General features: G+C 37.9%; 1 protein-coding gene across 1 annotated transcript; it reads left to right on the top strand.

Annotated features, from left to right (window-relative positions):
• Positions 1-14,952: 14,952 nt before the first annotated feature.
• Positions 14,953-24,984, top strand: LOC127430408 (insulin receptor substrate 2-A-like). Its single transcript, XM_051680140.1, has 2 exons — positions 14,953-19,184; positions 21,829-24,984. The coding sequence occupies exons 1-2, from the start codon at positions 16,001-16,003 to the stop codon at positions 21,831-21,833; spliced, it is 3,189 nt and encodes a 1,062-aa protein (XP_051536100.1). The 5' UTR covers positions 14,953-16,000; the 3' UTR covers positions 21,834-24,984.
• Positions 24,985-25,830: the final 846 nt, after the last annotated feature.

The following is a 25,830-nucleotide window of genomic DNA, read 5'->3' as shown; positions in this document are numbered from 1 at the left end:
AATTAGGGGCCGGGTGTGTGTAATCACAACCCGGCCCCGCCCTCTGCCCTGCCACATATTTTACGTTTATTATATTATTAATTTTAAGTAAAAAAATAAAAATACAAAATGTCAAGGTGCCATGACATCAAATCTGCCATCATTGTAACTATATATATTTAGATTAAGTAACTTTAAGAAGATTTCTTAAATTCTGTCAACTTAAAAGAGTCATATGACAATTGCATCCTTTCAAAATCAAATAAAATCTAATTGCATCAAACCAAATGTATTATTAAAAACTAAACTTAATGCTTATATGAATTTCTTTGAGTTTCATCCCATTTTAATTCTACTTCCTTTATTTCAAATTGCAATTCTACATCCTGTTTGTTACCTCAATTTTAAACTCAAATTCAGAAATTCAATTCTGAATGGTGCACAACCCTGGTCTCTATATATATTCCAGTATTTATCTTTGTGTGTTTTCTGTACGATTATATGCAGAGACTGCCGTGCCATTAATTAAATACATTTCTGCACTGATCTATTGTTGTGGTAACCCCGCCCCTGAATGGCACATAAAAACAAAACGAACTGTGATTGATCGCTTAATATGTCAGTCAGGCGGTCTCTTCCTGTCTAAGTGGGTGGTTATTGGCTAGAATAAGCTGAAGAATGGACCAACATCTTTCCGCAAAAGGTCTGGCTCCATGAGACCAGTGTGTAAGTGACTTACATATCCCAGTGGATTCCACTCTCTCTGTGGTCATTAAAAATCCCAGGGCACTTCTCAGAAAGAGTAGGGGTATAACCCAGGTGTCCTGGCCAAATTCCCCCCATTGACCATTATATATCATGGCCTCCTAATAATCTCCATCCCTGAATTGGCTACATCACTCTACTTTCCTCTCCACCAATAGCTAGTGTGCGGTGGATGTTCTGGCGCACTATGGCTGCCATCACATCATCCAGGTGGATGCTGCACACTGGTGATGGTTGAGGAGATTCCCCCTATACTATGTAAAGTGCTTTGAGTGCCTAGAAAAGCGCTATATAAATGTAAGGAATTAATTAATGAATTAATTTAATTAATCAATTAATTAATTCTGGAGGCTGTGTTGACTGTGTCTTCAAACAGACAGTAGCATGATATTGTTAGGCCCACCACACCAGCCACACATGGACCTAGAGAACAAACGGAGAATGCCTGATTGAATTAACACTAACAGAGGAAGCTCTTTGAGCATGTGACTGTTACAGTGCATCCGGAATGTATTTACAGCGCTTCACTTTTTCCACATTTTCTTATGTTACAGCCTTATTCCAAAATGGATTAAATAAATTACTTTCCTCAAAATTCTACAAACAATACCCCATAATGACAACGCGAAAGAAGTTTGTTTGAAATCTTTGCAAATTTATTTTAAAAAAAATCACATGTACATAAGTATTCACAGCTTTTGCCATGACATTCAAAATTGAGCTCAGGTGCATCCTGTTTCCACTGATCATCCTTGAGATGTTTCTACAACTTGATTGGAGTCCACCTTTGGTAAATTCAGTTGATTGGACATGATTTGGAAAGGCATACACCTGTCTTTATAAGGTCCCACAGTTAACAGTGCATGTCAGAGCACAAACCAAGCCATGAAGTCCAAGGAATTGTCTGTAGACCTCCGAGACAGGATTGTATCAAGGCACAGATCTGGGGAAGGGTACAGAAAAATGTCTGCAGCATTGAAGGTCCCAATGAGCACAGTGGCCTCCATCATCCATAAATGGAAGAAGTTTGGAACAACCAGGATTCTTCCTAGAGCTGGCCGCCCAGCCAAACTGAGCGATCGGGGGAGAAGGGCCTTAGTCAGGGAGGTGTCCAAGAACCCGATGGTCACTCTGACAGAGCTCCAGCGTTTCTCTGTGGAGAGAGGAGAACCTTCCAGAAGAACAATCATCTCTGCAGCACTCCACCAATCAGGCCTGTATGGTGGAGTGGCCAGACGGAAGCCACTCCTCAGCATGACAGCCCGCCTGGAGTTTGCCAAAAGGCACCTGAAGGACTCTCAGACCATGAGAAACAAAATTCTCTCATCTGATGAAACAAAGATTGAACTCTTTGGACTGAATGGCAAGCGTCATGTCTGGAGGAAACCAGGCACTGCTCATCACCTGGCCAATACCATCCCTACAGTGAAGCATGCTGGTGGCAGCATCATGCTGTGGGGCAGGAACTGGGAGACTAGTCAGGATCAAGGGAAAGATGAATGCAGCAATTTACAGAGACATCCTTGATGAAAACCTGCTCCAGAGCGCTCTGGACCTCAGACTGGGGCGAAGGTTCATCTTCCAACAGGACAACGACCCTAAGCACACAGCCAAGATAACAAAGGAGTGGCTCCGGGACAACACTGTGAATGTCCTTGAGTGGCCCAGCCAGAGCCCAGACTTGAATCCGATTGAACATCTCTGGAGAGATCTGAAAATGGCTGTGCACCGACGCTCCCCATCCAACCTGATGGAGCTTGAGAGGTCCTGCAAAGAAGAATGGGAGAAACCACCCAAAAATAGGTGTGCCAAGCTTGTAGCATCATACTCAAAAAGACTTGAGGCTGTAATTGGTGCCAAAGGTGCTTCAACAAAGTATTGAGCAAAGGCTGTGAATACTTATGTACATGTGATTTTTATTTTATTTTTATTTGTTTTCTCGTTTTTTTTTTTTTTTTTTAATAAATTTGCAAAGATTTCAAACAAACTTCTTTCACGTTGTCATTATGGGGTATTGTTTGTAGAATTTTGAGGAAAATAATGAATTTAATCCATTTTGGAACAAGGCTGTAACATAACAAAATGTGGAAAAAGTGAAGCGCTGTGAATACTTTCCGGATGCACTGTATTTTCGTTGGCAGAATCTGTGTGAGCATGTGACTTTTTATTTTCCAATTCTTTTATCTCATTGACTAAGGGTGTTTTCCAAACAGCAGTTTTGCACCCTTGAAGGGCACTGCGGGAAGGGGACGCCACTTGAAGGGTCGTTCCTAACAAAGTAAGAACATTTTTTTTCACGAAGTGCTCTTTTACAAGACTTTTAGCAAAGGGCACATTCATACTGTACTTTCATGCTCCCTTTATGTATGAGTGTCCACATAAAGAGATGTCCTTCAAAGTGAGTAGGGCATAGGGATGATCACTTTCAATTAGAATTCACCTTAAATTGAATGTCTAGTATGCAACCAGAGCACACTGTGCTGGGTACTATATTATACAAAGCAATGCACTCAGTAGATCAAATAAGTAGAATTTGGCTTATGATCTAAACATTGAAACTCCAATGAGGCGATCCACTATATGTAAAATAAAACAGCTTTTACTAGACTACTGATATGACTGAATTCTTCATCTCATGTGAGTGTACATAATTTTAAACGTATTTTTCAAGAGTACTATTCATTTCTTCCATTCAAGCCTTTTTTTAATCATGAAAAAGGTACAGAGTGCACCTTTAAATGGAAAAAATGACATAGTGGTTCTTTAAGATTTATTCTTTGAAGTATGTAATGTGTAACACATGTCTATAGAAATACAGTTTACCACAAGTACACTCAACAGTGTGCAGGCTAATGCGAATACGGACCGGTATATCAGGCATGTGTCTTATCTTGAAGGTGCCAACAGTACTGAGGATATCAAGTCCCATGTTTGCTCTTTCTGCAGCATGCCGGTTGCCGTTAGGAACAGGTCGTCTCCACCTGAACAAGAGCCAAAACTGTGTTGGTGGAATTGCTCATAGTACATTCATAAGTCTCATTCTGCCTTCAACAGTTGTCTGTATGATCTATAAAATTAATGTTTTAATGAACCGGAACTGTAATAATGTAAGTGTAAAGACTCCACAAATAGAAGGGAAGGAGGACATAGGAAAGCGAGTTTTTCCAGACTCAGGTAAGACTTTTAATCGGCCACTTCAATGCTTTACAGCTTCACAAACTCAGTCTCAGAGGCACTTAGGCACTCAACTCATTAGCTTCACATAGGTAAACACATTAGCTTCATTAACATAAACAAATCAGCCTCCACGATCACTGTAGGGTCTCTCGTGTCAGACTCTCTCGCTCTTTTGGCGGTGGCGTGGCTGTTTATATGCCGCTCTCACCAAGCTCACTGGAATTAGAGACAGGTGTTAGACATAATTTAGCTCAGGTGTAAGTGCCCTTACCGCTCTCGACCATGTCCCCGCTGCCACAGTAAGCAGCATCTATTGTTATTTATATTTAATTTACGGTCATTTTTGAAGCATATTCATATATGACTGGACGTAAAATTATGCAACAAGTATCTATCTGTTTTACTGTTTTTCTCAGTCTACAACAATGTGGCAAGTATCAAGTACCTTATAAACATCATGGTTTCCAATAATAGTCACTCCAAACCATTCTTCCGTGGAACACAAAAGGAGAAATTTTGAAGAATTGTACGAGTCGTTTTTTTCCATGTAATTACAATAAAAGGGAATTGAGGTTTTCAAGATTCAAATCATTGAGATTGGTTTTGTGAACTGGATTGACTAATTTATTAAAAAGATCCCATTTAAAGAATACATTTATTGTTACAAATTGGACATCGTTACTTCTTTCCTAAACGCTCATGAACACGCCAATGAGAGCTTGGGTCATGACAAGATTTTCAGTGAATAAAGATGCAAATTTTGGTGTTTTCCTCACATAAAGTTATAAATTGGCTTCAGAAGACTGCATTTATGATACTTGTGATACTTTAGTGATGTTTTACGGTGCTTTTGCCTCCTTTTTGATGCTTGAAACCTCCGGTCCCTCATTCTTTGTGATTGTATGAAAAGAAAAACTGTACATTCTTCAACATTTCTCATTTGTGTTCCACAGAAGAAAGGAAGTCATATGGGTTTAAAATGACATTGGGTGGGGGGGTAATGACAGAATTTTTATTTTGGGGTGAACTGTCCCTTTAAAATATGAACAGCTATTAGGCATCCGATTAGTTTCTTGACAAGCTGTCTCTTGACGGAGATTAAGAAAGGTAGAAAAGTGTGTGTGTATGAAATACTGATGGTGGCAGCATCTGTGTGAGCAGTTTCTCCGTCTTCGGCTTCCAGCTCTTCTGTCCCCTCACGTATGAGCTCCACCATGTTAGAGGAATACTGCTCCAACATGCTCAACATAGAGTCTATGATGTTTGTCTTATTTCCTTTATTGATGTTCTTAAACTGAGGCCAAAAATCATGTCAACACTTCAACCTTTTAATCAAAAACATAAACAATTATATTTTCATTTATTTTCAAATTTGAGCTCTAAGCAAAAATCAGAATATGTCTCATACACATACTGTATGACACACAGCTTTCCTTTATGTACAGGAGAAAGAACATGGCAGAAATTTAAAATAATACCTAGCTATAGAAAGTCAGATTAAAAAAATATATATATATATTTTATTTATTTATTTTTTTTTTTATCAAATTGTCTATTATGTTTCCAGGAGTGTTGGTTATTCATGTTTTTAAGACGTTATATAAATTACAGCTGATTTTCTGTAATGCTGCTTTGGAAAAATGTGTTTTGGGAAAAGCACAAATAAAAAACGATACAAATAAAAATTATTTGACTTTTATGTTAAAAAAAAAAAAATTCTACTTTGGCAACAAAATCTCAATGTTTTCTCTTTGCACTGTCAAACCAACAAGTGATAGCCAGTGCTGAAGCATTTTACCAATCAGAAATTAGCATAATTGATTTTGATACAACAGCCAGCATCATCCAACCACTGCCAATCATGTTAAAATAAAATTATACATTATAAAATTCTGAATCTATGTACTGATTATCATTGTTCCATGTCTGCCAACCATGTTGAGTGGTCCAAACATCATCTGCAGCCTGAAACTGAACTTTTGGTCAGATGTTAGTAGTGAATACAATTAACTGCATTGGAAAGTTATAGGATGCTCTTCTGCTCCCTATTTAGTGAATGACTTAACCTTCATGGTGCTGTCAGACTGCGCTGATCTCAGAACAGTTTGAAATGCACCTTATTTTCATCCTAACTCCATATACAGCCTATGAAAGCATCATTTTCCAGCTTTTGGATATGTCCATTGCTTCTTAATGTGATAATGCACAGTGAATATTGGATTTCTAAGATGAGTAAGGCTCACTGTCCTCGCAGGAGGACACTGTGTTTAACAGTATGCTGTTTCGCGACAAATCGCTGAAATAAATAAAATGGCATATCCGAAATAACTAGATATGTTACTCTTTTGATACAAACAGGTTTCAATGTAAAAACATAATGAGGTTTCTTACCGGATGTAGTTTTGTTGGCGTTTCTCCCAAAGACAATCTTCACTGAGATCGGCGCCATGCTGTTTTGTTACAACTCCGTGCATCGTATAGCAAAGCCAAAACACAATGTCCTCACAGGAGGATGCGGGGTCACACAAGGTTAAGTAGAGATGTCCATTTTATGCATTAATTTCGTGCACTTAATTATATGAAAAATAATTATTAAAAAAATATAGCAATTAATCATACCCCCGACCTGTATGTAAATTCCTTGGAAGCAATGTCCTACAGTACGACCACTTCAAACTTGATGCAGTAGGGAGCAGTCAGCGCTCCAGCTGTACAGGCAACACGCCTTTTCAAACCGAGCAGACAGCACAACCTTTCAAAGATGTGTTTTTACGCTCAAAGGCAGCTAGACGGACCACAACAGAATGCAGGGATTTCGAGACGTGTTTTTCAAAGTTTCAAACTATGTTTAACTTGACATATTGTCCTTAAAATGCAGCGTTTATGACTAGAGGTGTTGAAAACTAGTCAGACGCGACGTGACCAAAGTGAGACGCTCTAAATGCGTCCAACTGACGTATGAGTATACAGACCAAAAAGTAAACAAAGAGCAGACAGAAGTAGGCTAATAATTGGGTTCTGTTCACTGATATGGAAATAAAACAAGCAACAACAAAAAAAGCTACTTTTTGTATTGTCTAAATGCTTTACTTGTATCATATACGGTATGTATTAATTACAATATTCTAAATAACCTTTATTTGGGGGCCTTTCTCAGTAAATATTGTTATGCAATTGACAGACCTAGATTTAAGTGTTTTTTTGTTTTTTTCAAGAGAAATATCAATATTTTAATGGCCGTCATTTCCAATCAAGCTGTAGTTTAGCCAAAATACCCAAAAGCCTGAAAAGATTATTTGATTAACAATCGCCAGCAGGTGGATGTGTCTTTAAGACCAGGCCTATACAATCTAGAGGGGGTCCAATAGATTCGATGTAAAATCTTGAATTGCATAAGGCGCACCCCTTGCGTCTCTAGATGCAGACTTGACGTTTTTTAGAATCCTAGCCCACACTCCCTCCTCCAATACCAAGTTTAAATCTTTCTCCCATAATCTCTTGATAGAAGTTATAGCTCCATCCCCCAGACTCTGAATTAGCAGGGAGTAATACACTGAAGCCTCATGACCTTTTTCAAAAGCAGCAATCACCACTCCCAGAGTATCTGCCGCTTTAGGGGGGTGTATGCTACTTCCAAAAATAGTACAGAGCAGGTGGTGCAGCTGTAAATACCTAAAAAACTGAGATCTGGGAATCCCAAAATGTTGAACCAAATTGTCAAAGGAGCTCAACTCTCCGCTCTCATATAGGTCACCAAGTGTAGTACACCCCCTCACAATCCAGTCTGACCAGCAGAAAGGGGACTTATTAATACATAATTTTGGGTTCTGACGCAACATTTAAATAAATGTCAGAATTAGACACTCTGGACACTTTTGTCCATACCGAGTGCAAATGCGAGATAAAGGGGAGTAACTTATCTTCTCTGGTTAGTTTGATAGAAAGGCTTTGCAATGGCAAAATAGGGGCAAGAACTTCCTGTTCAATACAAGACCAGGGAGGGGCTTCCTCAGGTGGAAGCGACCAATGAGCCAAATGTCTGAGACTGAACGCATAAAAATTAAACTAAATCTTGGGTAGGCCTAGCCCACTTTGTCAATCGGCCTATGCATCTTACTGAAATGTAATCTGGGACGTTTACCATTCCAAATGAAGGACTTCACTATGCGATCAAATTGCTTGAAATAAGAGAGGGGGACATCTACAGGGAGAGACTGTAGCAGGTAGTTGAATTTTGGAATACAATTCAGTTTAATAACATTAACCTTCCCAATCATAGATAAATGTAATGAAGCCCACCTGCCCACATTGCTTGAAAACCTTTTTATTAAAGTAACTAACTAAATCACACAAATTTGCTGGGAATAAAATATCCAAATTCGTAATGCCCTGTTTGGGCCACTGAAAGGTGCCCAGCTGAAAAGCCGTTACTGGGCAGTACGCTGTCAGAGCCAAAGCTTCAGATTCAGAATCAAGAGAATGTTTTTGCTCATTCGTCAATTTAGGGAGTTCTAATGGTTCCACAAAGTTTCTAATATCTTCATCAGTAGACGAAGACGTGAATTCTTTATAAGCATTATTAATATCAATGGCTGAGGTAAATATTTCACAACCAGCAGATTTCACTGAGGGAATAGTAGAAAAAGACTCTCTCTGCTTTATATATCTAGCCAGAAGTTTTACTGATTTGTCCCCTGACTCAAAGTATGACTGTCTTGCCCTGAATAGCCAAAACTCCACCTTCATAGTATTATATCTGTATTTCAATTGGGTCAGTTGTCTGAGGCCATCAAGAAGCACTGAGAACGAATGACTCGCCTGCTCTTACTTGATCCAGCACTAAAGAAAACATGTCCACTCTATATCTTCCCAAATTTTTCAGCTTCCTGTGGGGAAAGATGCATTTCTTGAAGAAACACTATATCATATTCTTACATTTAAGAAGAGAAATAACCTTCCTTCTTTTTATGGGGTGCCCCATAAAAAGTCCATTACTCAGTCCATTGACTTCATGAAGGACATCGCTTGTTGTGGCCATCCTTAGCATCTATTCTCAATTTGACCGGAAACATCAGTGTAAAAGTGACCTTCCATTGATGTAAGAGTTTCTTGCATTCCTTGAAACGATCACATTTCTCTCTTGTCGAATTCGCAAAGTCTGGGAACAAGATGCTGTGGTTCTTCCAAGAAAGCCTTCCTTTACTCCTCGCCTCGCGTAACACAAGATATTTATTGGATGATCTCAGAAATTTGGCCAAAATTGATCGAAGCCTGTCTCCCTCAGGGGATTGCCGAGACTGAACCCTGTGAGCTCGCTTGATTTCCAACTTATGGCCTGTTATGTCGAGTAGATCCGGAAATTATTCTGCGACTACAATTTTTCATATCCTCCAACTTTTACCAGACGTGCTCCAAATCCACCGTGGTCGCTAGAAGATTAGCAGCTAATTCCCTCACCGATGACTCCAGATAATCGATCCATTTCTCGACATCCCCACTCTTGTAACCACCTCAGTGAATTTTGTCTCCATGGCCGTGATCGATCGACGTATTACATCCTCCAAGTCAGCAACGATCTTCGTCAGCATTGCCGATACGTGCAACAATTCTCACCAAATTTCCCTCACTTCTCCAGCCAAATCAGCTCCCTGGTCCGTGGCCTTGTCAGGGGTGTCAGCTTGAGCACATAAGTGTATTTTAATGTCTCCAGAGCCCGAGGATTTTTGAATTTTTTGACATATTGTCTTTCTAGAACAGTTAAGGATCAGGGTATATCGAATCTCACCGGTTTATGACATAAAAAGTATTAAAGCCAGCAAAGTGTGCAGAGTTTGCCGTTCACACGTCTGAACCTCGCATGGCATCACGTGACTCCCTAAGTGTTTTTTAAATAGGATATTTTTAAATGCTTGTTTTATCTAAATCTAAATAATAATAATAATAATAACTGCAGCAATTTGCAGCATACAGTATTTTAGTTCCCCATAATTAACCCTTCAACCTGCTGTGGTCATTTTTGACCAATTTTATTTTAATTTTTTAATAAAAATGGTTTCCTTCTTTGGTACAAGGCTTGTTGACTTTTCCTATGTATGCCATCTGAGCACACACAAAAAAAATCTGAATTGATCAATAGGTGGTTTTATCAAACGGTGTTGCACCTTGTGCGTTCAAATTTGACCAAGCATAATAAAAAAAAAAGAAATAGACTTTAAGGCACTTTATCACACATACTCTCTCTCTCTCTCTCTCTCTCTCTCTCTCACTCACACTCACACTCACACAAACACAAAAACACACACACACAAATATACAGAACTTAGGTGTGGGAGTTGTGTCACCATCCAGACAAAGCACTTTGATTATGAATACAAAATTTCATGTAAAGTTATACATGTGGCTTTCTTGGGTCTTGCTCACAGTTCTATTTTAGCAGCACAATGATGAAATAGTGTTCCTTACATTACTGTTTGATCATTTTTCACCGATTTGACTTTTGTTTTTGTAATAAAAAAAGGTTTCCTACATCTAAATGGTACAAGGAAAAATTTACTTTGTTACATCTATGGTGACCAGGCAGCATGTGTGGATCACTGCAGTCATCCACTGTTTATAATTGTCATTTCATGAAAATGTATATATTTTTTTCCAGCAGATGGCAGCAGATGCTCCAAATGTATGACACATTTTGATGAGAGAAAAAAAAATTTTTTATTAAAGTGTATGTAAAAGTAATATATAATGTGTTTATTTTATAGAAAAACAGCTGGTGAAATTTAGTAATTTAGAGATAAATTAGCTCTAAATACAATATAATTCCAAAAAAAATGCATAAGTTTAATATTATTACTATAGTTAAGTTAGTTTTATTACATTTCTAAAAATAAAATAATAATATATATATATATATATATATATATATATATATATATATATATATATATATATATATATATATATTGTGGTCAAATCTGACTGGAAATACTAAGAGTGTTAGCCTGCAACAAAGACTGTAGAATTGTTAAGGAAATGACAAATAACATTTGGGTTTTGATGGTAAATTGCCTTTTTTAAAAGTGGAATGCCTAAGTTTAATCTAAATAATATATGAAATTGATATTACCTAAAAATACATATGGATGTTTGGTTATTAGTGCTATTCCCCTATGGCTATGTTAAACATATTTTGGTGTATAAACTCCTTAAAGTAAAATCATCTACCACCAATTTGATGATTGAAGGTGCAACACAATTCATATCAACCTGCTCATAGATGTCATCAAAGTTGGGTCGTTTATCCAGCTGCTTGTTCCAGCACTGTCTGGCCAGCTGGATACATACCATATGAATTCTGTAGGCGAAATGAAAAAATTTTTTTGAGTATATAGTATAAGTATATCAGACATGTTCACAATTCTCAGTCAAGTCTAAAATCTTTTGTTTGCTACTAAAGTCTCAGATTTGAGGCAAGGCAAGGTACAGCAAACCTTATACAGCAAGGTTTGGTAAAAGTCAAAATTGAAGAATTGGCTCCTTCTCAATTCATAATTTAAACTGGCCATGCCCCACAAAATTAGATTTAAATTGGAATTAGGAATGACAGAAAAAGATATTTACTGAACTGGCATTAGAGGAAATTCAACACTTGCATAAATTGGATACATTTTAATTCAGCAAAAAGGACCATTTCTCTAAAAAAATATTTTCAATAAGAAATACTGTAAAACTATACTTGTCAAGCCATTTCATGGGGTCTTAAACGGAATATTCTGTAATTTTTCCAACCTTATATAGCGTAACAGTCTGGTTCCAGAAGTGAAAATCCCATTCTTTTTTTCCATAGGGGAATAGATTATTAACAATAACTTATAAACCTATAAAGACAGACCAGCTCTGAGGTTCTTAATCAATGGTATATGCTTCTGGTCTGCAATATTTCAACTTTTTTTCCCCAAAGATTATGTTTAACAGTGGAATTCCTGGTGAAGAGCTACACCACCCATTATCCTGAAGAGAGATCCACCAATCAGAGAATCACGGGCAACAAAGTACACCAAAAGAGCACCCACATTCATAACGCAATGGAGTCAGTCTCATTACACTCTCAAACTACTTATACATTTGTATAACCAAATATTTGTTTCTGTACTTACAATGACCGACTTTAAATAAATAGTTAAATATTTTTTTTTATCGTTTTAGGTACACATTTTTTTTACCTTTGTCTTTTTGTCCAATTTTCTAATACTTTTTTGGCTTAAAATCAAAGTTTGTAATGTTGTGATTAACCTTGCAGCTGATTGGTTTGGTTCACGGCTTAGAACGCTTTTATAAAGTTTTTTTCTTTTGAACCATATGGAGAAAAAAATGAATGGGAAAAATACTTCTGGAGCCAAGATGGCTAAAAAAGAGGGTGGGCACTGTTGCACTCTGTTACAATGGTCTCTGAAATTCTTGATTCTGATTGGTCAGTCGTGACATTTAGCTGTCAAATATTTCTGATTGATGACCGTTGTCCATAGCAACACTGTATAACTGACTACTCATCCAGGCAATCTCCTTCATAGCTGTGATTGTGTTCTGTTTCTCTTGTCACTAAATATATCTTTATAGTCCATGTATTTGGTAAGTAGGCATGTAATAAGTGGGGTAATGTATTACAACATCAAACCACATTCTGCCCGGATTACAAGTAATCCACACGACTCCAGTCGATCAATAATATCTTCTGAAGCGAATCAATATGTTTGTGTTAAAAATAAATAGATAATTAAAACTTTATTAACTTTTCAAATTCGCTTCCTGCAAGCAGTCGGAAGCGCGCACTTTGTTTACAACAGAAGAGCGAACTTCACACAAGAGTTAGGTCATTTCAAACAGCAATCCAGTGCTGTCCGGAAGCAACAATTTAAAGTTTCTTACACAAAACTATCGATTTGCTTCAGAAGTCAATAATTGATCGACTGGAGTCATGTGGATTACTTGTATGCTGCCTAAATATGCCTTTTGGACCATCAAACAGCCAGCAGACTGATGGCGCCCATTCACTTGCATTGTATGTGCTTATAAAAATCTTCACTTTGGTTCTGCTGAAGAAGGAAAGTCATACACATCTGGGATAGATTAAAGGTAAGTAAACTAACCCTTAAAGTCTTGTTGTTTTTAGAGAAATCTAACAAAATTTTGTGAACTTAGTAAGACTGAGAGCGATCACATGCTGGTTAGATGTTAGTTCATTGAGTGAGTACTACAAAGAGGATCTGGGTCGAGATCATATTTAACAGCTACAGTTTCTTATTGTTAGATTCTTCCTCAACAAAATTAACCACATTATCTCTCTTTACATTATGAAAAGAAGAGGTAAATTAAATAATATCCTTAAAATAAGCATGATTCTGGAGTAAATACAAAAGCAAGATCATCATTTGTTTAATACTTCTTTAATAATTCTGTCAATGTCTTCATAGTTGTTCAACAAAACGTATATAAATGATTAAAGTTTTGTTTGAAATCATTAGAGCAGTGTGGTTCTAGTTAGACTAGCCAAGAGATGACCAAATACAGTACCAAAACTGTTTATTCTACATTCATTAATTCTACATTCATCTAATTTCATTAAAATCTAATTAAAGCCTGAAAGAATTTCCTTTACATCAAACATTGACTTGTAATAATACAGTTGTATTGCCATGAACTTCACAGGCCCAATAAAAAGCAAATTTAAAGATGAATATAAAGAAAATATTTTTTTACAAATACACTAACCTATATTTAATGTAGTCTGGGTTGTATTTTCATTTACCTTGTTCATGTTTTTTAAGCATAAGGACCTGCAACCTGTTCATTTTGGCATCTGCCTAATATTTTTTGTTGCATTTTCTCATTTGCATTTCTCTGCTGTCTGTGACTAATCAGTTGAGAACACTATTGCATTAGACAATGTGGGAGTAGGACCTATGTCCTATTTTCTTTTCCCATATGGTGTTTAGTTGCATTGTTAGTTGCATGAAAGTGGAATTTCCCTTATGTTATGTTACATATTAATGTGTTGTTAATGTAAATTGAATGTAAAGAAAAAAATGTATAAACACAATGTGTAAGGGTCAAAAGCATGACGGACATTTATTCATTTTTTATTTTTTTATTTTTTTCGGATATATTAAGTTATTTAAAAATACATTAAAATTGCAATTCACACAAAACATTTACTTGAGTACCTCATCTATGATGAACATTTTTTTATTTGTTTGTTTTTTGTTTGTTTTTTTTTGTTTTTTTTTTTGTTTAATTTTGAGTCATTTTGATATATTTTTTCCTATGGCTTAAAATAAAAACATTCTAAGTGGTCCATCCAGAGACAATGAAAAAGAATAAAATAAAAATCTCATTAAAAGCTGAAATTCTTTATTTAAAAAAAGAAAAGAAAGAAAAAGAAATGTTGGTATTAGTTTGGAATGATATTCTATTGTTATTGTTTAAAAATGAAGCAGGAAAACATATTTTGTATTGAAATATTCTTCATATTTTAAAAACTTTTGTCCACCAAATCAGTCAGGTGTAAAAAAACAAAACAAATGTAATAAAATAAGAATAATAATAAAAATAAAGAAAAACATAAGAGGACCTCATTAGACCCTCATGACTGTGTGTGGAGTTTTTAAAAATTACCAGATATTTTGATATTTTCATAAAAAGGTACATTTTATTCAGATTAGATGGTCTTGATATTCATCTTGATATTCAATCAAGACTCAAGACATTCATGATATTTGTGAAAAAAAATATTCTTTACCTGGAAAAATATGTTTGAATCTTTTTAAAATAATGATGAAGTTGTGTACATTCATGTACAGTTATGTTCAAGGAATTATTGGAAATTGGAATGTTGTAAATGTTTTCAAAAATGTATGAATCCTACAGACATTACATTTTTATTAATGATTAACTTGACGTGTTTCAAACTATTAATTTATATATATATAAACTAAAATCAATCGAAAGCAGAACAGTTCATTTCTTTATAATGCTTTATTATTACTGACATTTTCATTAAAGTATTGCATTACTAACACTCACAATGAACATTTAAAGCAATACAATATCAAATATAAGGACAAACTGGAAGAAAAAAATGAAACTGGAAACATCTATGGGTGGCAACATATGAGTGATACACAGTATAATGATAAGTTAATGTACAGTCACTTGAAATCACATTATCAGGAGAGGGCAGTTTGATCCAGATTAAAATTCATTATTACAGCAGACAAGAAGACAACAAAAAGAAGGGAACGCAACTTGATGACAGGTAGATAGATAGATAGATAGATAGATAGATAGATAGATAGATAGATAGATAGATAGATAGATAGATAGATCCTTTAACTTGTGCCAGCGTAATAGACAGATGCGCCTGTCAGTGATTAAAAAGCAATCTGGATCCATTGCAGTATTATGAAGATCCAGAAACACTGTTTTCTAATGTAAATAAGCCATTATTTACATTATAAATACATATATACATATAAATACACGATTCTGTGCTCATTCCGTTCTTCGTTGTATTTCTTGCCTCTGGTCTCCTTATCTTCATTCTCATTACAAAGATTTTTATTTCAGCGCTCCACTGTCTGCACACTGAGGCAGACGAAAGATCTCCCCGTCCAATCGACAGGACGCGGCTGCTGCATCGACGGCTCTCATTGGTCTAGAGCGATGTCAGTTATGGCGCTTGTCACGATCGGACCAATCAGCAGCGCCGACTGCCGCCGTTCACCCCGCGCCGTGCGCTGACGTGCGCGTCATGTGATGTTTTCGCTGGTCTGTAGTGATGTGTAGACACCATGAGTGAAGCGGGGAAATAAAGCTTTATAATGGCAGCGAGCGATGATGGAGGCTCTGCGAAGACGCACCGTTTTGTCGCGCTTGTCGTGCTGAATAATCCCCGGGACGATACATCGGAAGACAGCGCTGATTACTTGAAGCAGTGATTCTATCGGAGCTACAAACCTGCAGCCAAAAAAATGGGCCGTGCATCGGCGTAAAGTGGAGGTGAAGTGACCTTTCTGCGCGTTGTCCTATGGAAGATCGGCCACAATTACCGAATCACGGCGTTATGTTGACACTGGAGGCGCAACCGCGTCGCGCTGTCACGAAATCGGCCGCGACCCACGGCGACATCTCTTGTGCTGCCGGGGAGCCTACGTCCTCCGCCGCCTCCTCCTCCTCCTCCACCACCTCAATCAATAACAGCGGCTCTTGTTTGACCATGCACTTAACGACCTCCTCTCACTCACAGCCACAGAGAAGATACAATCCGCCTTACCACTTTAAAGTGCATCATCTTTTCCCGGATGAAAGCCCTCAGGAGGCTGTTTTGATGAAGAACCTGCCACCTCTCCAGTATAAAGTGCACGACTCTGCCTTCTGTCGCGTCTTGAGCGCTGACACCACTGCTGCTGCCCTGGCTGCTGCTGCCGTTTGCTCTGGTGGTGTGGAAAGGGACATCTGGAAGTGTGGCTATCTGAGAAAACAGAAACACGGCCACAAGAGGTTCTTTGTCCTGAGGGGCCCCAGCAACCTGGGGCCCAGTCGGTTGGAGTATTACGACAGTGAAAAGAAATTCAAAAATGCCCTCAAAGCTGCTGCTGCCTCCGGTGTTGCATGCCTTGCAAAGAGGGTGATTTATCTGTCCCAGTGTTTTACTGTAAACAAGAGGGCTGATGCTAAGAACAAATACCTCATTGCCCTTTATACTAAAGATGAGTATTTCGCCGTGGTGGCGGAGAATGAGCAGGAACAAGAGGATTGGTATTTGGCCCTCACCGAACTGATGACGGAGGGCAAAAAGGGGCAGCTTGAGACCGATGAACTTGATGATGGTTACGGGACGATTTCGCCAGGTACTATTTTCAAGGAGGTCTGGCAGGTGAACGTCAAACCCAAAGGGTTGGGTCAGACCAAGAATTTAATGGGGGTGTACCGTCTGTGCCTTTCCGCCAAGACTATTCACCTGGTGAAGCTTAACTCGGAGACGCCCGCTGTGAACTTGCCGTTAATGAACATCCGCCGCTGCGGCCACTCTGAGAGCTTCTTCTTTATTGAGGTGGGCCGCTCCTCTTCCATTGGCCCTGGTGAAATCTGGGTGCAAGTCGAGGACTCTGTGGTGGCACAGAATATGCATGAGACAATTCTGGACACTATGAAGGCCTTAAAGGCCTTTCCTGACTTTAGACCGCAAAGCAAGAGCCAGTCCTCCGGGTCAAACCCCATCCCATTCATCACCACTCGCCGGCATCTCGGCAACCTTCCCCCCAGCCAGACCGGGTTGCAGCGCCCCTCCAGGACAGATTCGGTGACGGGCACACCACCAACAGGGAAGAGTAAAGGAGGGAGGGGCCAGCGCTATCGGACATCCAGTGAGGGCGAAGGCAACCAGGACCGGCCCCTCAGCTCTGGGACGGGCAGCCTGGTGCACCTGAACACACCCGTTCTCAGTGTGGGCCGTGAAGAGACAGGCAGTTGTTGTGCCCACATTTCTCCTGGTTCGACCCACCACACCCGATCTGCTTCACTTCCTGTATCTCACTTCCTGTCTGCCACCAGCCCTATCAGTGTGTCCAGCAGCAGCGGGCACGGCTCGGCCTCTGACACGCACACTCGTCCATCTAGCTCATCCATTTGTGGCTCTCCTAGCGATGGCGGCTTCAACTCGTCCGATGAGTTTTGTCCTAGCCCATGTGACTTCAGGTACTTTCATGCAAGCTGCACCACCCCTGAATCCCATGGCAACACCCCACCCATTAGGGAGGATTACCGGCTGACGGAGTACTTGGCCATGGATTGGCATAAAGACGGGGCTAGGACCTTTGAGGAGGAGAGCAGTTACATGGAAAGGACTTTCCTCAAGCTAGCACATTCCTCCAAGCCAAAGCTGGGTGGTGGTTTGGGCGGTATGCAGCAGAAATCCACGCAAACCTCTTTGTCTTTAGATGAATCAAGCCCAGTGGAGTCCAAACGGCACCAAGTTTGCTCGTGTCTGCTGAAGTCAGCTTATAAATCTTACTCAGAGTTACATCACCCAAACAAACCACCCTTGCTTAGCTCCGAGTGTCAAAAGAAACTGCCAAAAGATGATGGCTATATGCCTATGATGTACAGCAATGCAGATTACATCCCTATGCAACCCAGAGCAAACCACCCTGCCACCTTGGACATACAACTGTGCTCCTCGCAGCAAGCAGACCGATACGGCTACATGATGATGCTCCCGGGTGACAGTCCATCCTGTAAGGATCAGGTTGAGTATGATGACTACATGGACATGTCACAAATCACTGAGGCTGAAGGCTTTTCCCAGGCCTCACCCGAAGGCTCGAAATCCCATGGCTCCTACTTCTCTCTTCCGCGGTCTTACAAAGCCCCGTCACGAGAGAAATGCGACAAGACGGAATACATTCCCATGTCCCCTGCTGAGACCCCCAGCCCGCCCAGTCTGGGTGAGTACATCCACATGGATTTTGGGGACCAGCCCACTCACGCCACTATTTCGCCATCCTCTGTAAACTCCCCCTCCCCCTCTACCCCGCCCCCATCCCAGCCCTGCTATCAGCTGGGCTGCTCCTCACCCGATCACGACTACTTGGGCCTGAACATGGACAGCCTTCATAAAGACCGCCCTCCTCGACACTCGCTTGTTGCTCCGTGGAACCCCCCAAACTATGCTCGGCCCTTAGGATGCTCTTACGGCCAGGCTTCGACTAATTTCAATCCAGAGAAGATGCATGGTGGATGTGGTGATGCTAGCAGTCCTTTACGAATGATGCAGCATCTTTGTATCTCCGAACGACTTCCGCTCAGCCAAACAGAGCCCAAGGTAATCAGAGCGGACCCGCAGGGCAGGAGACGACACAGTTCAGAGACTTTCATCCCCTCGCCTGGTTCCTCTGCTAATGGTTGCATCATCAGGCCCTCGGCCTACCAGAATCCCTCCGAAGCTAGCAAGTGGCAGAACTCCGCCTCCTTTGATAGTGTGTGGTCGCGCTCAGAGGCATCTGCTGATGCAGAAAACTCTGCAATAGGAGGAATGTGCCAGAACACCTCATCCAGCTACCTCAACTACATCGCCCTGGACCTGAGAGAAATGCCCAGGGTCACACGCGACACCCCGCCTCCACACCAAGTTCATAGTAACCTCCAAGAAAGTGAAGCCTATGCTGGTATAGACTTCTCCGCGTCGGGAGGACATTCCACTGCCTCAAAAGGTTGGTTGTATCTCTGTCTCCCCTTATGCTACAAAATCAATTACGGCAACTAACCCTATTAAACTTCTGCATGCTGCAACAATATTCATTCCTCTGTACAAATCCAAAAATACTGAGACTTGTGACATAAGAGGTTAGTGTAGAGTGCAATATTTAATGTATAGTAACTGCTTTTTTTGTTGATAATTGTGAATTGTTCCTCTTGACATTGTTTCCCTGTTTTTGAAATGGGAATTTAAATGGGAAATGAGTCTTTCTACAGTCCCAAGGAGACTTCGGAAGAGAATCGTCCATTCGACATGACGTAGTTGCATGCTGTTGTTGTAGTGAGAAGAAAAGGCTGACAAATATTGCTTTTGCCTTCAAAGACATTATTTTTTCTTATTGATTTTTCTGAACTGAACTGATTGAACATGATTTGATTTTTTTTTTTTTCACTAGCACTGGGAAAAGGAGCACTTAATGCGCACAGAGCGATTGTGCAAACAGAGTTGTGATGTGCAAGTGTGAAATTAAAGAAAGCCACATGCATGCTGCTTAACATACTTTCTTTTTCACACCAGTTTGCCATTGTGACAGTCAAAAACATCCATCAATACCTAATAATGAGTAAAATTATTGATTGATTTTTTTTTGTTGTTGTTGATTTGAATTCCTAGTCTATCAAAGACACACTTTGCTTAGGATTGAGTGTTTTTCCTACACACCTAACCCCCATTTAGCAACAGACATATTTTTCAGCCCTTTTACTTACATTATTTGAATTTCAAGCTCATTTGCAAAAGCTTTATATATATATATATATATATATATATAAAGAGATTGATGTGTCAGGTTGCACTCACACTGTAGTGATACAAGTAATCTAAAGTTGGTTCTCTGGTTTTCTGGTAACACTTTCCACTAAGGTTCTATTTGTTAACATTAGTTAACTACATTAGTTAAAATAAACTAACAATTAATGATTCTTCTACAGCATTTATTAATCTTGGTTAATGTTAATTTTAACATAAAACTAATACATTTTTAAAATCAAAAGTTGTATTTGTTAACTAGTTAATGCACTATGAATTTACATGAACTAACAATGAACAATTTTGTTTTTATTAACTAACATTTACAAAGATTAAATCATTCTCTAAAAATATATTGTTCATTGTTAGTTCATGACACCTAAAACATTAACTAACGTTAACAAATGGAACCTTATTGTAAAGTGTTACTGGTCTTCTGACCATATTGCTTGCATTTTTTGCAATGAGAAAGCATTCATGCCATATTATCTGACCTTTTATTAACAAAAAACTACAACAAAGAGAAAATGTCTCACTAATATAAGCTAGTTTACAAAGGTTAAAATTGTAAAGGGTAAGTTCACCCCAAAATGACAATTTGGTCGTAATTAACTTATCCTTATGCTGTTCCAAACCTTTATGACTTTCTTTTCTTCCAAAGAGCACAAAAGGAGATGATAGGCATAACGTTATGGACTAACAGCCTCAGTCACCATTCACATTATATGGAAAATAAGATGTAATTAAAGTGAATGGTGACTGAGGCTAACGTCCCACTTAACAACATCTATTGTGTCCTACTGAAGAAAGAAAGTCGTAAAGGTATTGAGGAAAGTGAGAGCAAGTAAATGATATAATGAATGAGTCATTCATTTTTAAATAAAAGGTCCCTTTAAGAGTTGGGATACATTTAGAAACATTGCTGAAATCAGCACCTGTCTCTTAGAAACCTATCGTATAGATAAGAGCACAAGATTCTACCTCTTAAAATTAGGTGATACTAAAGAAATATACAATATATATTATTTTATATTGCTTGTAGACAGTTGTTATATTGCAAGATGACAGTCATCATCTTCATCTTCCTCTTGATTTCGAACTGATGTTTATAATGTAATTTCCTACAACAAAATTGCATTAGATATTTTGTTTCAGTAGCATAAGAACCCTAATGAGCAGAGACTGATCTAGATCCCAATCAAGCCTCGCCCACAAAGTGGTTTGATTGGTCTGTTCTAACCTACATCTTAACCAATCAAAATAGTTTGTGGGATGTCAATATGACTCTAGCCAACTGTCAAGAGCTGAATAGAAACAAGCTGCCAGTTTGCATGATTACACTATATTAATGCCTTTTAATTGATGAGGATGATTACAAAGTTGAGGAAAAAGAGTTAGAATTTAAAGAAAGTCATATGGGTTTGTAACAACATGAGGATGAGTAAATTATAATAGAATTTAAATTTGTTGAAGAGACAGTTCACCCAAAAATGTAAGTTCTATTATAATTTACTCACCCTCATGTTGTTACAAACCCATATGACTTTCTTTATTTTGTGGAACACAAAAGTAGATGTTTGGCAGAATTACATCCTCAATCACCATTCACTTTCATAGCATCTTTTTTCCATACAGTGAAAGTGAATGGTGACGGAGGTTGTCATTAACATCTCCTTTAGTGTTCCACAGAAGAAAGTCATACAGGTTTGGAACGACATCAGGGGGGAGTAAATGATGACAGATTTTCATTTTTTAATGAACTATCCCATTAATTCAAGTGTCGAAAAATGATGTATACATCTAAATCTGAAGCATTTCATAACATGCATTCTATCTCCTCACCCTTGCAGATTGAGTCATATGCCGATGCCCGAGGGGAACTCTGGAACGCCAAATCGGAAGCTGCCGCCTCCTCAGACCTCCGACAACCAATACTGAGAAACTGCACAACCTCTTATGCTCTGTATTTCCCACAAAACTGCCTCAACAACTGGTTTCATTGGTCTGTTTTTGAAGGAACAATAATGTTTTCTGGTCTTGTTTACAAGATTGGGTTCGCTTCATCAGAACTGTGAGCTCCAAACGTCTAGCACTTATATTTTTGTGTAAATGGTATTAAATCGCATCATAGCTCTTACATTACAGGTTTGCGTTTCTCCACGCAAAATGGTATAGATCTGTGTAGATAGGAGGAGCTTGTATATTGAATATCATTTTGTATTATGAGCCGGGTACTTAGCGCTACCTTCCTGTAACCCCCGCCACTCCCCAAGATACTCGCCAAACGTAACACTTGATTTTTATTTATATAAAGTCAATTAATATTTTTTCAGGGAGCAATGAGTTGCCTACACATACAGTGCATATACTGTAAAAGGGTTTTGTTTTACCACACAAACCACTTTGTGAAACCACTTCTGTTTTTGTTTTTTTGTTTTTTTTCTTTTGTACAGTGTAATCAAAATCATCTCAATCAGTGTTTTCGTTGCATGAAAACATCTTCCTACGAGAGTGTCTGCATGGCAAGCCCATCAATCGTGCAGGATGTGAATGATATACAGTATATCTCAAGTTCAATTTTCACTTGTTAACATGCTAATTATTAATATCAGTAATTATGTTTGCACTAGTGCAAACATTAATTCTTAATATCAAATATGACGCCATTACTTGCGGAAATACACATTCTTGACATCAAAAATGGAATTTCAACTTGCAAAAGCCATCATTTTTTATATCTATAATTGCATTTTCACCAGTATATCAGCAGTTAAGTTTGCACTAGTAAAAAGTTAATTCTTGATTTAAAAAATAACAGAATTACTCATGGAATTACCCATTCTTGATGTCAAAAAAATCATCTAGCAAGCGTAATAATTTTTTATATGCAGCTGCATTTTTGTGAATTACAACTGGTGAAAATGGTCATTTTTGATATCTGTAAATGTATTTCAGCATGTTAGATTTGGTATTTCAGATAAGAATCAATTGAAGAGTAATTAAAGATCTCTTAAATTACTTTCTTACTAGTTACAATAACATTATAGAGATCTGAAATTAAAATTGCCACTAGTGAAACCCAAATTAGCAATATCTAAAATGAACATTTGTACTACTTGTACTGTAATTCAATTGTTGATATCGGGAATAGATATTTGTACTAGTAACAATGTAATTTATCATTGGGAAATCAGTAAAATTATCATTTTTACTGGTAAAAATGCATTACTGATTTGTGAAGTTGGAATTATAACTGAAGTTTAAAATATAATTGTAATTGTGTTTTGATATAAAAAATGGGTATTCCCACGAGTAACGGCATCATTTGTTTATATAAAGAATTAACGTTTTTACAAGTGCACACTTAATTACTGATATCAAAATACAGCATTTTATCTAGTAAAAACTGAATTGTAGATATCTGTAATTCATATCCTGCATGTGATTAAATGTCAAAAGGGATTGCGATTGTGTCTGTGAATGTGAATTATGTAACATTGGACAAATAAAAAAAAAAGGAATATGAGCATTTTGACCAACGCAAAGCTTCGAAACAAGTATAGACACTTTTCTAAGAGCACTTTTTAGATGACAGTGTTTTTATGTTACCTGGATGCTATCTGCTGTTGTTGCCATTGGGAAACAACTCTCAAAATCAGTTCAACCTCGTCTGTATTAGCGAGTTGTCAAGTATTATCGACTTTGAAGTCAGTTGAGATGCAAAGTACTATTATTTCTATGACCATAGACTCTTATGGTTCATTTCAAATGCAATGCTGCATTGTTTACATAGCTTCTGAAAATGTTAGGCCTTGATGTAGCCATTGGACTAAAGAAAAGATACAGTATGTTTACTTCTTGAGGTCGCGTACTTGCATTTCACGACTAGTCTTACAAACTGCCACATTACACCAGGACGCTGGTACAAATGTACAAATCCTGTTACTCTGCATTCCCTACATGGTACATCCTGTTTGTTTGTTGTTTATTTATTAATTGTGTTTATTTATTGAATCCAATGCATTGACGTTCACTGTTAACGGGACAGTTTGTATAGTGCATCGCTGGTGATCGCAATTGTACGAAAATAGTACTCACTGAGAAGGGGATTTCAGTGTATATATAACGTCAAAACACCTGTTTTCCCTCATCTCTTGGGCCTTTTTATTACCAAGAGTTATTAGTCCTTTTGTGCTTGTACCTGAAAGCTTTATATGAAGAGATGTTGGGTTGAGGTTGTGGTTGAAAGCTGTGTAGTACGATGTGTAAGCTTTACAGTAGTAGTCCAGATGATGTTGGGACGACGCAGTACGTCAGTGACTTTTCCTCCATTCGTTTCGGCAGCGGCCCACCTGCGGCTGCTTCTCTTTATTTGACTAGCTTTTGTGTCATGCTATTGTGTCATGATATTGCGTTGCTTTAATGTAAGTAAAATGTGAAATGGAGAAAATAAAACACGTAGTAAACCGTTTCTTGGGACTTTTTCTACACAATAACTACCGTGACAGCCTGGAAAAGTAATCAAGCTTGTGTTTGTTTGTACTAGGGGCTCCACTGAGGTTATAGTTTGGGGATACTGGTATTTTTTGGGATTGTGCCGAATTGTTTGCCTTTTTTCAATGACTGAAAGGAAGCGTTGGACAAAAAAAAAAGAAAACCAATAGAAATGGACGGAATCTGTGTTGACGATTCACAGTTCATTTGGTCAGTTCTCACTTTAGCTGAAAGTTTGTGATTGGGCTGAAACATGTTGGTAATATCGACTGAAGCAGACCATTATCAGCGCCGTCTTCCTTTGTAAATATTGTAATTTTTGATATTCCTTCTATTGTCTAACATGTTACACGGCACCTCCTTTGGTTGTATTTAAAGATGGTAATTTTTTTATTATTTATTTATTTTTGGTCAGTTCTACATTTTTATATTTTATTTTTGGTGTATATTTATCAGAAGGTTTTTGCTTGTAATAGAGCTATTGCAATAAAAAAGTGCCAAGGTATCCCTGACTGTGAGTCGTGTGTACTGTGATTTATAGTTTGCAATATGATGCAACATTGCTGTGGACATGTTAACACCCTGCATTTCCACTCCTCACAGCCAGTGCAGGAGTTCTTGCATGCCCTGTTGAGTTAAGAGCTTCTGCCCTCAAATGGGCAAAACGAGCATTTCACGTTCTACAACAAGGCTTGGATTTCCATGCCTCCATTCTCACAATACTACCACTCCCAAAAATATTAATTTCATTTCACAAGCAATCTGAATATGTAAAATTACATTAATTAAAGAATTCTAATCTTTGGTATAAAGGAGATCACATGATCAATGTAAAACAATTCTTACATTTAATTAGTGATTTATAAATAGTGGATTTTCGAATGAATAGATACAATTTATGACATAAAATGAAGAAATAAGTAAGATTCTGTGCTATGTCTTGGTCCCTAATGAAATAAGCAAATTAGTGACATGTTAACTCCTTTAAAGAAATGCTCAGATTTCACACAAGATGCTCATTTCATATATACTTTCACATATATCATATACTGTATATTAGTATGATTTATGTATGAAAATAATATATACATTATTATTATTATAATACAAAAATAATTAATATACATTATTATTATACAAGAATAAATAATACATACTATTCTTGTTTGAGAGACTTTTAAAAAAAATGACAACTAATTGTTTTATATATATATATATATATACTGTATATACAGTATGCTGTGTGTATATATATATATTACTACTACTAATAATGTATATATTATCATTCTAATAAAAAATACAAAAATTATACTAATATACAGTATATGATTCTTGCTTAGAAGACCTTTGTATGG

Source organism: Myxocyprinus asiaticus, chromosome 40 (assembly GCF_019703515.2).
Source record: "Myxocyprinus asiaticus isolate MX2 ecotype Aquarium Trade chromosome 40, UBuf_Myxa_2, whole genome shotgun sequence".
Classification (NCBI taxonomy): domain Eukaryota; kingdom Metazoa; phylum Chordata; class Actinopteri; order Cypriniformes; family Catostomidae; genus Myxocyprinus; species Myxocyprinus asiaticus.
The sequence above is the reverse complement of the archived record's forward strand: the minus strand, read 5'-3'. Positions and strand labels throughout refer to the sequence as shown.